At 52.6% G+C, this 14,236-nt stretch overlaps 3 protein-coding genes across 3 annotated transcripts; all 3 read left to right on the top strand.

The window, feature by feature from the left end:
- Nucleotides 1-1,406: 1,406 nt before the first annotated feature.
- On the top strand, nt 1,407-7,620 carry acyA (adenylate cyclase acyA). The gene is made up of 3 exons (XM_020204550.1): nt 1,407-1,785; nt 1,873-7,119; nt 7,169-7,620. The coding sequence occupies exons 1-3, from the start codon at nt 1,480-1,482 to the stop codon at nt 7,349-7,351; spliced, it is 5,736 nt and encodes a 1,911-aa protein (XP_020059025.1). The 5' UTR covers nt 1,407-1,479; the 3' UTR covers nt 7,352-7,620.
- A 403-nt stretch (nt 7,621-8,023) lies between these two features.
- On the top strand, nt 8,024-11,058 carry ASPACDRAFT_75807 (putative sister chromatid separation protein (Src1)). Its single transcript, XM_020204549.1, has 2 exons — nt 8,024-10,053; nt 10,186-11,058. The coding sequence occupies exons 1-2, from the start codon at nt 8,441-8,443 to the stop codon at nt 10,799-10,801; spliced, it is 2,229 nt and encodes a 742-aa protein (XP_020059024.1). The 5' UTR covers nt 8,024-8,440; the 3' UTR covers nt 10,802-11,058.
- Nucleotides 11,059-13,152: 2,094 nt separating this feature from the next.
- ASPACDRAFT_39997 (Zn(II)2Cys6 transcription factor domain-containing protein) lies at nt 13,153-13,843 on the top strand (the record flags this gene model as incomplete). The annotated part of the gene is made up of 2 exons (XM_020200685.1): nt 13,153-13,302; nt 13,427-13,843. The coding sequence occupies 2 exons, from the start codon at nt 13,153-13,155 to the stop codon at nt 13,841-13,843; spliced, it is 567 nt and encodes a 188-aa protein (XP_020059023.1).
- Between the last annotated feature and the right edge of the window lie 393 nt (nt 13,844-14,236).

The raw sequence follows: 14,236 nt of genomic DNA, 5'->3' as shown, positions 1-14,236 counted from the left end.
CACTGCCGCTCACCCTTTAGAACATGAAGCATGCCTTGTCACCGTCGCGCCCGACGCTAAACCCCCGTGCTACGACAGAACACCTCGTCCACCGTAATTTCCATCTTCAACAGCATATACCAGCAGTCGCCGATGGCGACTGAGGCGCTTGCCTAGACTTCATACAACCTCTCCTTTAAAACACCCACCAAACCGACCAATCTTGCACCCTCACCACCGTACCTCGTTATCCCACCAGCTTTTCTTCGCCTGCACTCTTTCTCCCGGACCAAGCGGCGTATAATTGCACGGCATCCCGGCGAACTTATTACATCCATTTGCGCTTCAGGGCTATATATTCAACACCATTAATGCTATTGCTCTACTCCCCTTAATCCTCCCTCCTCCCCCGTGATCGCCGTTCCTGACAGCCGACCGCCCACTCGCCGCACCCCTCCTCGACCCCTCGGAGACTGTCAAATACTCACTTGGGAAGCATGGCATATCGGGCTGGCGATCGGTCGGAAGGCCGACGCAGCTCGGAAAGCTCGGGTGCACATAGCTGGCTGTCGCAGGAGACTGTCAGAGAAGGTCGAAACCAGCGCCAGCAGCACAATCATGGCTATTCCCATGGGCGCAGTGTTTCCCCGCTCTCTGGAGGTCGAGAGTTGTTAAGGTAGGAACACCTGTACCCCATATTCCCTCCCACGTTTTACCGAGCGCGGCAAAAACGCGGCTTTCTCTCTCCGCATCTCATTACGCCGCGTCCTGCTGCTTGAACGATGTCGATCAAACCCGGTAGTGAGCTTGGCAAACATGTCATGATTGGTCTGGGTAGACAGTGGTAGACAGTCGGCGAATCATCTGCAAAAAGAAGAAGTCTGTCGATGTAGCTCATTCGGCTCATCTCATACCCTTCTTCAGGCCGATTCGGTGGATTAGATCTTCCTCTGACATTGCCGCTCACCGGGGTGGGTATCATAGGCACTGCATCTCCACGGGAATCAAACTATGAGATCAAACGATGCGCAACTGTTCTACCAGATACTGATGCTTTTCAGATCCAACTCACAGGGCCGCAAATCACCACCCCTAGGAGTTCCTGCCGATTTATACAATTCCATATTCTCCTGGGCTTCTCCGGATGTGTCTCCGACAGATCAGCGCAAGCCACCGCAGTTCGGTAGTCACAGAAAAGCAATGAACATGCTAGGCACCGATGAGCGAAATCAGTCTTCTGCATCCAATCCCCGCGGACGGCCGTCCAATTTGAGCATCGGCCCCACCGACACCTCCCAGCCAGAACTCTCCCCCTCACAATCATCCTCGCCTAAGATGCTGGTGGCTGATGCCCCTAATACCTTCTTCCATGACTTCTCGGAACAAGAAGCCTCCCCAGCCTCCGCTACATTCCGCCCTGGAACCGCCCAGACATACGCAAGTGAGCCGCTCGACTTGGATTTCAATGTTGACCATCGGAGACCGTCGGTAGCTAGTGCCATGACCGCTAGTAGCCAAGGATCTAAATCTAGTACTGGTGCGCTCTTCAGAAAGAAGCTGCAAGGCTTCTTCGGCGACGAATACCAAGGCAACGGAGACCCAAAGCACGATTCAGATCACAACACCCAGGCCTCGGTGTCGAAGCCGTCATCGATTGATTACTTCAGAGCTCGAGAACGAGCGAATTCAGACGGATCACGCAACACCACGGACACCTCACACGAGAAAACCCCGCAAAACCACACAAGGCCACGAACTCCTCTTCCTTCCAGCGAGATCACTCCCTGGATGTATCAAAACTACAACGTGAGTCCATGTCCCCGACATCGCCCAATCATGTCAATTCTTGTATTGGTGATCACCATTACTTGTGCTGACGCGGAGACACTGTAGGATATACCTCAATTTGGAGAGGCCCCTGTCCGCCAAGCGCCAACAGCCGAAGGGCAACGTGCTGCGGCAGCCCAAAAAGATCCCAATCGGAGACATTTCAGCGGCCACCGCCACTCTCGGAGCAAAGAAGAAAAACCAACTGCGGCCGGTGATCTTGCCGGCTATCCAGCTCGCCCGGCAACCGGCCGAGATGATCTTTCGCTTGGACTTCACCCATCTCGGGAAGGTAGTCTCAATTACCCCACCCCAATGACATCAACCACAACTCTTGGGCGTGCCACTAGTCCCACGCCCAGCGTCCAGAGCGCCCACGTAAAGGGACAGGGTCAGAACTCCCCGGGTGCTCAGCCGGGGAAGCGTTCTTTCCTCGATAAAATACGTCGCCCAAAGCATGGCCACCTGAAAAATATCGCGACAGTGAAAGGAGTGCAGGATACCACGAAAGCTGCCGCATCAAAATTGACGCGAAGAGAAGCCTCGCCCGCCAGGCGAGGCAGACAGGGAAGTATTGAGAGTGCGACATCTTCCAAGTACAATGATGGAGAAAGTGATCGAAAGAAGGACGGTAAAGGATTGGCCATTGGCCCATCCAAGTTACGTGGACGGCGAGGTGCGGGCAACGAGTATCCGGTTGGCAGAGATTCCAGATTCTCAGACGACTCCAACATGTGGGCTCTCGATACAGACCTCTCGCATATGGAGGGCATTGTGAATCCGCCCTCTCCAGGTGACCGGGGACGGATGCCAGATGGAGCTTTCGCGCAGGTAGAAGAACGGACAAATCGAGATAACTTGCCTGCCGGAAACTGGGATGCGCCGGAGAGTTGGCACGTCAAAAAGCAGAAGGATGATATATCATCCTTACTGCCCGACGAAGGCGTTGAGCAGCCTGGTCCCACAATATCCGAACCCGACGGTGTGGGTTATTTCATACGAGTATTTCGCGCTGATTCGACCTTCGCCACCCTTTCAGCTGGTCTCTATGCGACTGTTGCCGACGTTCTCCTTCTACTCGGACGCAAATCATTTCTTACTGATCATCTGAATAATTATGAGTTAGTGATGCGGAAGAATGATCTTTCCAGACAGCTTGGCCCGAGTGAGATGCCCATTCTCATGCAGAAGCGCATGCTTGAACAGGTAGGTTATACCGAGAAGGACAAGATTGAAGAAATCGGCCGCGAAGATCATAGTTATATCCTTCGTTTCACCTTTCTCCCAGCCCGCATCAGTGGTTACAGCAGTCTGGAGAGCGAGCCTGTCCTCAATAAGAACCAGAAATTTAGCCACGTGGACCTCTCGAATCGGAGTTTAGTCACCATTCCGATCACTCTTTACAAGAAGGCACCTGAGATCATATCTCTGAACCTGTCAAAGAACCTGTCCTTGGATGTGCCCAAAGATTTTATCCAGGGATGTATCAACCTACGAGAGATAAAGTTCATCGGCAACGATGCTCTTCGTTTGCCTGCCAGTTTTGGCCTTGCTAGTCGATTGACATATCTTGATATCTCGAACAATCGTATCGAAGATCTGAGCCATGCCAACCTGGATAGGTTGCACGGCCTTGTCAGCATCAAGATGGCCAACAACAGACTCACGGAACTTCCTGCGTATTTTGGCAATTTTCAATATCTGCGGAGCTTGAATATATCCTCAAATAACTTTCAGGTGTTCCCGGAACTGCTCTGTGATCTTAAGAGCCTCGTGGACTTGGACATCAGTTTCAACAACATTTCTCAGTTACCCAATCTGGGGAGGTTGGCGACACTTGAACGAATTTGGATGACAAATAACATTGTCAGAGGTTCACTCAATGAGGTATTCCGAGGCCCCGATAGTCTGAAGGAAATCGACGCGAGATTCAATGAGATTACCAATATAGACTGCCTGTCTCTCCTCCCGCGATTGGAGCAACTGGTCATTGGCCACAATGCTATCTCGAAGTTCAAAGGATCATTCCCCAAATTGCGGACTTTGATCCTCGACCACTGCCCCATGACACAGTTCGACATTGATGGACCTGTCCCAACGTTGACATCTCTGAATATAGCTTCTGCCAAGCTGGTTCAGTTTCGCGATGCGCTCTTTGAGAATCTGCCGAATCTGCAGAAGCTCATCCTTGACAAGAATCATCTTGTCTCAATGTCGCCACACATCGGCAAACTGCGTAGGCTTGAACATTTCAGCATGATAAAGAATCCTCTGGCTTCGCTGCCCGCTACTATTGGCTGCTTGACAGAGCTCAAATACCTCAACTTGCGGGAATGCAATCTTAGGCGACTCCCACCAGAGATTTGGCACTGCCTTAAGCTGGAAACTCTGAATGTCTCTTCAAATGTGCTGGAGGCGTTTCCAAAGCATGGTAGTCCTCAGCCCCAGCTCCCAGCCGACGCATCTATGACTCCTGCAGTGACCCCAGGGTTGTCGAATAATCCCAACTACGAAGAACTAGGTGCCGTTGATGAACAGGAGGCACGCCGACCCAGCCAAGCTTCAGGAGCTGGTGCACTCAGCACCGGAGGTTCACCCAACGGGACAGCTTACCGGAAGCCCTCTATTGCCTCATCTTTAGGCCAAGGGGGGCGGAAAGTGTCTGCGGCTTCTCGCTCGCTCACCGATGGAAGCCCATCGTCGCGCAAAGACTCCAACTTCTCACAACATGTCGCAACGACATTCGGGGGATCCCTAAGGAATCTCCTCCTGGCAGACAATCGATTGGAGGACGATATTTTCCGAGAGCTGTCCCTGATCCCGGAGTTGCGTGTTGTTAACCTCTCATACAACGAGTTAACGGAGCTTCCTCAGGGTCTGTTGAGACGTTGGCCATTGTTGACTGAGCTGTACCTCTCGGGCAACGAGCTCACGTCCCTTCCGTCCGATGATCTCGAAGAAGGCAGCAACTTGAAGGTACTGCACATCAATGCGAACCGTTTCCAGGTGCTTCCAGCCGAACTCTGCAAAGTCAGCAAGCTCGCAATTCTGGATGTTGGGAGCAATTCTCTCAAGTACAACGTCTCTAACTGGCCTTACGACTGGAACTGGAACTGGAATCGCAATTTGAAGTACCTCAATTTTTCTGGTAACAAGCGGCTGGAAATCAAGCCTCATGCGTCGTCACTGGGAACGCCCACCACACCTGGGACAGATTTGACCGACTTCAATTCTCTGACGCATCTGCGCGTTCTGGGCTTGATGGACGTCACTCTCACAATATCTACGATACCCGAAGAAACAGAAGATCGTCGTGTCAGGACTTCCGCTTCCCTAGCCGGGTCTCTTGCATATGGCATGGCCGACTTTCTTGGCAAAAGCGAACATCTTTCCATCTTCGATATGATCGTTCCTCGACTCAAGCCCGACAAAGTGGAGACAGTGGTAGGAATGTTTGACGGTCAATCCCAGTCAACGGGAGGATCTAGAATTGCCAAATTCCTGCACGAGAACTTTATACACACTTTCTCATCCGAGCTGAAGCGGATTAGGACCGAAGACCTGGAGACTCCGCTAGATGCACTCAGACGAGCATTTTTGACCCTGAATAAGAACATGGCATTTGCGTGCTACAAGTCGATTGACCAAGATGTGCGTCATTACCAGGAAGATCCCGCGGAATCGAAGAAAGTGCGGTTGAACAAGGAGGATGTCCATTCAGGTGGAGTCGCTACCGTGATATACTTGAACAACATGGATCTGTTTGTTGCCAATGTTGGTGACGCGCAGGCTATACTTGTCAAATCCGATGGTTCATTGAAGCACTTGACCCGAAACCATGACCCTGCAGAATCACACGAAAGAGCAAGGATCCGCGCTGCAGGCGGGTTTGTCTCCCGCAATGGCAAGTTAAATGATACCCTTACAGTATCAAGGTCGTTTGGACATTTCCAGATGATGCCCGCCGTTATTGCGGCACCACACACCATGCATCTCAACCTCACGGAACAGGATGAGATGATCATTGTGGCGTCAAGGGAGCTGTGGGATTATGTGACGCCAGATCTTGTCGTTGACGTTGCTAGAGCTGAACGGAGAGATCTTATGATCGCTGCTCAGAAGATCAGAGACCTGGCCATTTCATTCGGAGCCAACAACAAACTCATGGTCATGATACTGGGTGTGAGTGACTTGAAGAAGCGAGAGAAGATAAGGTTGAGGCCTAGTCTTTCTATGGTCGGACCCCCCGAGGATCAGATTATACCGAGCACGAAGCGAACCAAAAAACCGCGTGATACACCGGGCGACTCCAGGCTCGCCCGTTTCGATTATGTGGACGCCCCTGTTGGAGAACTTGCTATAATCTTTACTGATATCAAGAAGTCAACAAGCCTCTGGGAAACCTGCCCAGATGCGATGCGCTCAGCTATTCAGATTCATAACGACATTCTTCGTCGACAGCTGGGTATAATCGGTGGTTATGAGGTGAAAACGGAAGGTGACGCTTTCATGGTTGCGTTCTCCACAACCACGGCCGCTTTGCTTTGGTGCTTCAACTGCCAGACACAGCTTCTGGAAGCAGAATGGCCGACAGAAATTCTGGAGCAACCACAGTGCCAGGTGCAGTACGACATGGAAAACAACGTCATCTTCCGAGGTCTGTCCGTCCGAATGGGAATACATTGGGGTGAGCCTGTCTGCGAAAAGGACCCAGTGACCAATCGTATGGATTATTTCGGGCCAATGGTCAATCGCGCTTCTCGTATCTCTGCCGTCGCCGATGGTGGCCAAATCTTCGTGTCCTCAGATTTCATGAGCGACATCCAACGCAACCTGGAGGTGTTTGCTGATAGCGAGCGCGCTGCCTCGACTGGCTCCGAAGAGAGCTATGCGATTGACAATCTTGGGTATAATATTCGACGCGAGCTCCAACAACTTAATAGCCAAGGTTTTGTGATCAAGGATCAGGGAGAGCGAAAGCTGAAGGGGCTTGAGAATCCGGAACCACTCTATTTGATCTACCCTCATTCTCTCTCTGGGAGACTGACAACCCTGGAGAAGGACGCATCAAATGAGCATGCCCCGACCACCATCAGCAAGCACTCGCAGCTAGAGATCCAGACCGACTTGATTTGGCGGCTGTGGGAACTTACTCTTCGACTCGAGAGGCTTTGTGGCGCCTTGGAGTATCCTGGCGAAGCCCGCCTCAAGGAACCAAACGTTTCCTTGTTCAACGTGGTGAAGAACCATGGCGGCGAACTTGCAGATTCGACCGTGGTCAGCCTGGTGGAGCAACAGGTGACGCGCATCGAGGTGAGTCAAGAATGGCACCATCCAACGATATGTACTAATCGTGGACCAGGTTTGCATCAATACTCTTTCCATCCGGCACATGCTGCGACCATTCAAACCCGGTGATCAACTCAATGACCATGCCGCCCCAATCTCCGAAGTAATGCAAGAACTGCAAAACCGGCTTGAAGAGTACCGTGTTCTCAAGGAACAAGTAGCTGTCAGTGCTGGCACTACCACAAGCTACAGGTGAATTGAATTGCATCAATACTACATGACCGTTCTCTTTCACCCCAGGAGTCTGTTTGTCTGGCGAGATGAACCCTGGCGGATCTCGCCGCTACTTCCCAACCCCGATGAATATAGTAACGAGGGGCTCTTCCTAATCGATCATTTCTGTATTTATTGCCACTTATCATTCTCGTTTTTTTTTCTTTTCTTTTCTATGATTTCCCCATCAACCTTTTGCTACACTTACGCGGGCGTCTCGAGGAAGGGCGGGCGGGGTGTGAAAGGAATTCCGAAGCATGGGTCTAGGAGCCAAAGGTGGCACTGTTGTTTTTGCCCTATGTGTCTAGATTTACTTGGTAATTGTGTACTCAATGGAATCCAATTATCTGAACACATAAAAATGGTCGAATGTTTGGGCATGGCCTCTGGGCCCATCTACCGGTAATACAGTACAATACCTAAGTTAAGTTAGTTAAAATAGTTAACTAACTAGTTGGCTATGCCATAAGTTATTAATCAGCTTGGATGCAGTGCAACAATTATGTCACATGATCCAAGCACACAACAAATAACTTCATCATCAAACCCTTCCTCGTCTCCTTGAAACATGTCCTCTAATGCATCACTGACTGTGATGCCTGCAAATCCTTCATCTACAACGATTCTATTTCCGAGTGTGGGTGCCTCAATTCGATCGAACTGCCTGGTTTGACACCTCACTCAACTGGCCAGTTGGCCTGATTTTTTTGTTTGGCTGTTTCGCTTGCAGGTCGGTCGGGTTTGTTGTTGTTGCCCTGGAGACGATCAGATTTGAAGGACGGCGGCTGCTACTGCTTGTTGCTTGTTGCGTCTCTGACGAAAGGGAGGATCACCGAAAATCCGGATTTTCGCTTGAGTGGAATTCATCCCATCACTCACAGTCACTGCAGTTGTCGACCGCCAACCGGCTGGCAACCTACCTTACTTAGTCTTAGTCCTCTTTCTTTCTAAATTCTCCCCCCGGATTTTTTTTCTGCCGTAACAACCATCATCATCATCTTCAAATTCATTCCTCCTTCCCTACCCCTCCCCTGGTGGCGTTGATCACTGCTAGGATCAATCACTCTTCATCATGGCGGACGGTTTGGATTATTTGGCTCCCGACTTTGACCTGAATTCGCTCACCGTTCCTCGTCTTCGGTCCATCCTTGTTAGCCACGATGTTCCCTATCCAGCCTCAGCCAAGAAGGCTCAACTCATCAGCATTCTTGAGACAGAAGTCCTGCCTCAGGCTAAGAAGCTTCTGCGCGAACGGGAAAGGGTGAGGAGAACCAGTGAAGGGATTACGGATATGGGTAGTCGCGCCTCATCAGTCGTGAGTGATTACAACGATCAACATCATGAATCTGGCAGAGAGTCGATGCCTCCCCCTCCTACCCCGTCCACTGTTTCGACCGCGACGGGCGGTCGGCGCGCACGCTCCAAATTGAGCACGAGAGCATCGACGGTCGACACGGAGGATGCCCACGTATCAGCCACGCCATCCACTAGCTCTCGAAGAACGGTCCCCCGGTCGACCAGCAAACGCTATCGCGCGTCCGATACCGAATCGCACGACGACATGACGGCAACACCGGTCCCGTTTAATACGGCTACTCCCCGAAAGTCGACGACCCGCAAACCACGAAAAAGCGAGATGACTCCTGCTGCCGAGCCACAACCCGAACCCGAGCCTGAGCCGAAGACCCCCTTCTCAGCAATCAAGTTGGAACCCAAGGAAGAGAGTGTCTTCACCGATGACAACCCATTCCAAAGTGGATCGCCAGCCCGGTGGGAGCACCGGAGCCCGAGAACTTCTAGTGTTGGGCGGAAGAGCGCCTCGCGATTCTCACTGAACTCCCCTGCTGCCAGCAACGGTCTACGGCCTAGGAGGTCTATGACGCCAGTGGACATGAATGCTGACTATGGCTTTACCCCGTCAAAGCGATCTTCGTTCGAGTTCCCCGTGCCTAAGCCTAGATCTCCTCAGCAGTACCTGGAGGCGGTGGAGAAGTATGAGGATAGCGACAGCGAGGTCAGTGCTGGTGAAGAATTCACGCCCGAGGAGCAGTTGGCGCTTGAGGAGGACCGGGCGCACTTGATGTATCCGCCAAGCGCCCCCAGCACCCGGCCCCAACAAGCGCGGACAGCAAACCGGGCTGCGCCTTGGATCATTATGTTCGCCATTGTCGCCGGTTTTGGTGCTTGGTGGCGCAAGGAGAAGATCGAGATTGGATTCTGCGGTATAGGCAAGCCCACCTGGTCATTGGCAGACACCCGGGTTCCTGAATGGGCCAATGTTCTCGAGCCGCAGTGCGAACCGTGTCCTCCCCATGCTTTCTGTTACCCCAACTTTGAGGCTCGCTGTGAGCATGACTTCATCCTCAAGGCACACCCTCTGTCGCTAGGTGGACTGGTACCACTTGCTCCGACGTGCGAAGCCGACAGTGAGAAGGCACGCCGAGTCAAAGCTGTTGCCGACAGAGCCCTCGAAACTCTCCGGGACCGTCGGGCCAAGTGGGAGTGTGGCGAAATTGTGCACGGTGACCAAGGAGAAAAGGGTCCCGAGATCAGTGAAACCGAGCTGAAGCAAGAGGTCGGAAAGAAACGCCGCAAGGGGATGAGCGACGCGGAGTTTGATGACTTGTGGAAGGGAGCCCTGGGTGAGGTGGTTGGCAAAGAAGAAGTCGTCACTCGAGTCCAACAGTGAGTAGTTCCTGGTCTCCTCTTTCTGATTCTAGCCTGTTCGCGACACCCTGGCCTTCCCTCTGGCGCCACCCAAGGATTCGGATTCTGACCTGTATTGTGGAACTAACAGAGACACCCACACAATCACAGACCATCTTCTGTCCTCACCCTCACGTCCACCTCCGTCAGCCGGCTCCCCCTCACCTGCGCATTCCGCCGCTACGTCCGACTCTCTCTCCTCGCGTATCGACTTCCTATTTCAGTTCTGACTCTCGCGCTATGCTTGACACTTTATGTCCGCTCCAAAATCCGGGCTCGCCGCTCGGATATGGCCCGGGTCCCTGAACTTGTGGCCACTACGCTCGATCGCCTCGCAACACAGGCGGCTTTACATGCTCGCGGTGCGGCCCGAGAGCCCTACATTCCCATTGGACAGTTGCGGGATGATGTCCTCCGGTCCGAGCTGCGCGGAAGTCGGCGCGAGGGGCTCTGGAAGCGCGTGCGCAGTATCGTTGAAGGCAACGCCAACGTCCGAGCTGCGGTGCGGGAGGGTCGCGGAGGAGATGTTGCCCGTGTGTGGGAATGGATCGGGGGGATTGGCAGCGTCCGCAACGAGATTGAAAGTAGCGGCAACAGCACTGGCCGGGATGTGCACAAAGTGCATTTCTCGCCTTCATCGCCCGAGGACAGTGGCCGTCCCTTGGCTGCTAGTCAGGATGCTACTCCGGTCCCTCGAAAATGGGACGAAGGTCGGCCCATCTACTGAGACTGTCATTTCTTACATGAATGACGTCCAGAGACCGTTGGAAACACTATGAGATCTTCTTCTCCTTAACGTGCGCGGTCCGCTTCCTGTATATTTTTGCAACTTTCTTATCTTTATTTCGGTTAGCTAGCTGGTCAACATTCCGTGATTCCCCAGGTTGATTGTGTTATCCAAGACCAGTCTCTTTTGCTCCTAAAGTGTGTGGTGTGAGTTGTGTGTAGACGAGAGTGCACTAGGACATGGTAATTAGCTTACCGCCTCAACTACCGAGTAGTACGGAGTACCGAGTACGTACGGGGTACCGAGTACGTACGGGGTACGTAGCTTACTGTACACTGTGGATTTTCCACGACAGGAGTTAACTTGATTTAGTCAAGTGAGCTATGCCTTGCCGGGTCTAGCGGAGAAAGGCCGGAAGATTTCCCATCCATTTCTTCCATGAAGGTTCCCATGGGTCCTTACCTACTACACATACGTAGTACTCCGTACGGACGGACGGACAGACTATCTACCTACAGCCTGTATTAATTCGTACTCCCTTCAGGCTTCAGCTCAACACCTTAACGTCTCCACCTCCCAACCCTCCACTCGTTTGCTACCTACATGACCTCTTCTTTTGTATTTTCTTTTCTTTTTTTTTGGACGGGCAGACTCCGAGCTACTGGGTCTCGGATCGTATGCTATGCGGGCCGAAGGTGTGACTTTTGATCCGCTGGGGACAGACAGACTAACGGAGTGCGTACAGGGCAGCCCTCCAGCTGAGACAGACAGGACTCCTGCTGTACGTACCGAGTCAGACAGGCCCTGGTGGACATGTTGGAACTAGCCTGGCTCGGATTCGGACCCAGCAGTCGTTCACATACCTCCTTCTACTGGGCCACAGGGGCTGGTTCCATCCGTTCCCCCTCGCAGTATCTATCCGTTGCTGCTATCCAAGGAAATCATAAGGATACTTTTTCCGGGGTAGCCCTGCACGCAGATTCGCTAAGAGCGTCACAGCATCACGGCGTCACAGCCCGTGATTTTGACGAGTACGGTAGTCCTCTCCCTATCTCAATACCTAAGCATTATATCCCACTGCCCGGAGACAAGATCCGTGCAACCGGTCTGGTTTGCAAAGCAGACAAGCGACGTCATGCACGTTCGTCGTTATGGCGCGAATGCAAATTCAGTCTGGTTCGGTAATTTCTGCACTTTCAGCAAGCGAGTGATCCCTCCAAGTGCAACGCCCTCCCTCGGCCGAGAATTCTGGTGATAGTGCGGTGGACCTGCAATGTCACGGCCCAATCGCAGTCAAACCAGAGCCTGGCCAGATGGCTGCTCGAGTCGAGGAACTGACTCAGGACTGAGATGGCATACACAGTCTGCCTCTCGTGTGGGTTATTGCTAATCGCCCCCCTCCCATGACCGATAGAGCCTTGTTTGTCCTCACTATCGTCGTGGCCTCGTCATCTGCACGTCAAACTCAAATTGCAACTACCCAAAGTTGCAATTACCACCTGCTCACTGGGTTCTCCCATCTTAACTTTAAGCTCAATCCCTTCCTGCCGGTATTTGTCCCTTGCCGAGGACCCTTTGGTACCTGGGAAGTGTCAGAGAGAAGGAGAGGAGAGAATCGATGGCTCACACCGGTTCGTTCATAACAAGCGGTCGAGTGCGGCCCCTCCTCAGCTCAGCGCCACCCCCCCCTCCTACCTACCTACCTTACCTTTCCTCGCTCTGCCCATCAGAGGCCCAACTTAAGGCCTCAGCTGCCACAGAACCAGTCCAAGTATCTGCACGCTTTTGTGGCTTCCAAGTTCCCACTGCTCTTTCGGGTTGTTTTGGAAAGGGTGGGATTAGACCCGGATGATGCGTAGATATCATAAATGCCGCCTTCAAGGCCTGACAATTTCGAGTTTGGCTGCCTTTCCCGTCTAGGTCAAGTTTGACTTTCGGTGCACTCCTGATTGCCCCCATTAGGCCCCCGGGAGGGGCTTTTGGCGTCCGACATTTGCATTTCTGTGTGTTTCCTTTTCTCACTCCCGATGCTGGCTTGGCCGAGTCGACCCCATCCACACACCCGTGCTCATTTCTTTCCCCTAGCTTCTTAATCAAGTGCAGCAGGGCAGCAGGTTGCTGTACTGAGAGGTCTTAGGTCGTCTCGATCGAGCATGATCCTTTCCTCTATACTGTCATAGATGTGTCTCCCTAGGGGAGCATGAATCGGTTGGTCTTCTTTTCTTTCCCACGATTCACCCCGAGTTGTATTTGTCCCTTTTTCTTTCACCCTTCCCTTTTCGCGTCGAGTCCGATCCTCCGTTGTTTGCTTTACCCCGATTTCTGGTCGTATTACACGTCCGGGTTGAAGCATGTCGGAACACGGTGTCACGTCCTATCGTCCTATCGCGCCTAAGGCAGCCAAGGAAGATGAGGCTCGAGACCCTCCCCCGGTTCCCGAGAGTGGAAAGACACGGCGAGCGTCCACCGCGTGCTATGAGTGCCAGCGGCTGCGAACAAGGGTAAGGGTACCTTTTTACTTCGGAAAGAGTATCACTGTTAAAGCCCTTCTTGATGAAACTTCTGATCTCCATCCTGACTCGACCTCACATCTGCATTAGTCTGACCTGAGAAACCCCGTTGCAGTGCACCATAAAAGATACAGGAATACCTTGCACCCAGTGCCGTGTTCACGGTCGTTCTTGCGAGGTCAATGAGTCCAAGGACAAGCGCCGCAAGGCCGAACAAAAGCGTACCGAGGAACTCCTGAGGGTCTATAAGAGCCTGATAAATGGCTTGATGGAGATCATACGAATCGGAGACGGGGAGCTAACCCGGGAAGTCCTGTCTAGGATGAGGCAGCCCACCGGGCTCATCGAGCTTCAAGACCTCCTTAGCGAGTATGTGACGCTCGCTGTACCTGAGGAGGAGGAGGGCGAGGAGGAGGAGGAGGAGGAGGAGGTCGAGGACGAGGTGATATCTGAGCTCGAAAGCGACGAGTCCGATGAAGAGTCAGACACCAACTCTCTCGAGAGCCCGTCGATGAACGAACAAAACCTCTAGAGTGAGCCTAAGCTCGCTAGGAAGTCGCTCGTTTCATGCAGCAACAGTTCTTGACATTGACGACGACGACGACGATGATGATGATGATGATGATGATGACGACGATCGGCCTTCATTTCTGATCTCCACCACCCGACCACGGCCCGTCGCACATGGCTTGCACTCCGGTGCCCTTGTGCAATGGAGACCCGCTATATTTGTTGGGCTTGGGCCTGCGTCAAACAGGCGAAGCAGGAAGCATCGGGGATGAACTTTTCCCGCTGCCTTGTCTTTGTTCGTTGCGGCACGACCTGGAACAGAGAATGGGACACAACCGGGTTGGAAGAGCTGGAAGAGTTGAGCAGAATGGGAGGATACCCGTTGCGAGGCAAGCTGCCTTAAATATATATAGTG

The sequence above is a fragment of the Aspergillus aculeatus genome, assembly GCF_001890905.1.
Source record: "Aspergillus aculeatus ATCC 16872 unplaced genomic scaffold ASPACscaffold_3, whole genome shotgun sequence".
NCBI lineage: Eukaryota > Fungi > Ascomycota > Eurotiomycetes > Eurotiales > Aspergillaceae > Aspergillus > Aspergillus aculeatus.
This window is presented reverse-complemented; position numbering and strand designations above follow the sequence as displayed.

Coding starts and splice junctions, on each gene's coding strand:
- acyA (XM_020204550.1), top strand. CDS start 1,480: ATGACCGCTAGTAGCCAAGGATCTAAATCTAGTACTGGTGCGCTCTTC. Junction 1,786..1,872: donor GGATGTATCAAAACTACAAC/GTGAGTCCATGT, acceptor GAGACACTGTAG/GATATACCTCAATTTGGAGA. Junction 7,120..7,168: donor AACAGGTGACGCGCATCGAG/GTGAGTCAAGAA, acceptor ATCGTGGACCAG/GTTTGCATCAATACTCTTTC.
- ASPACDRAFT_75807 (XM_020204549.1), top strand. CDS start 8,441: ATGGCGGACGGTTTGGATTATTTGGCTCCCGACTTTGACCTGAATTCG. Junction 10,054..10,185: donor GTCGTCACTCGAGTCCAACA/GTGAGTAGTTCC, acceptor ACACAATCACAG/ACCATCTTCTGTCCTCACCC.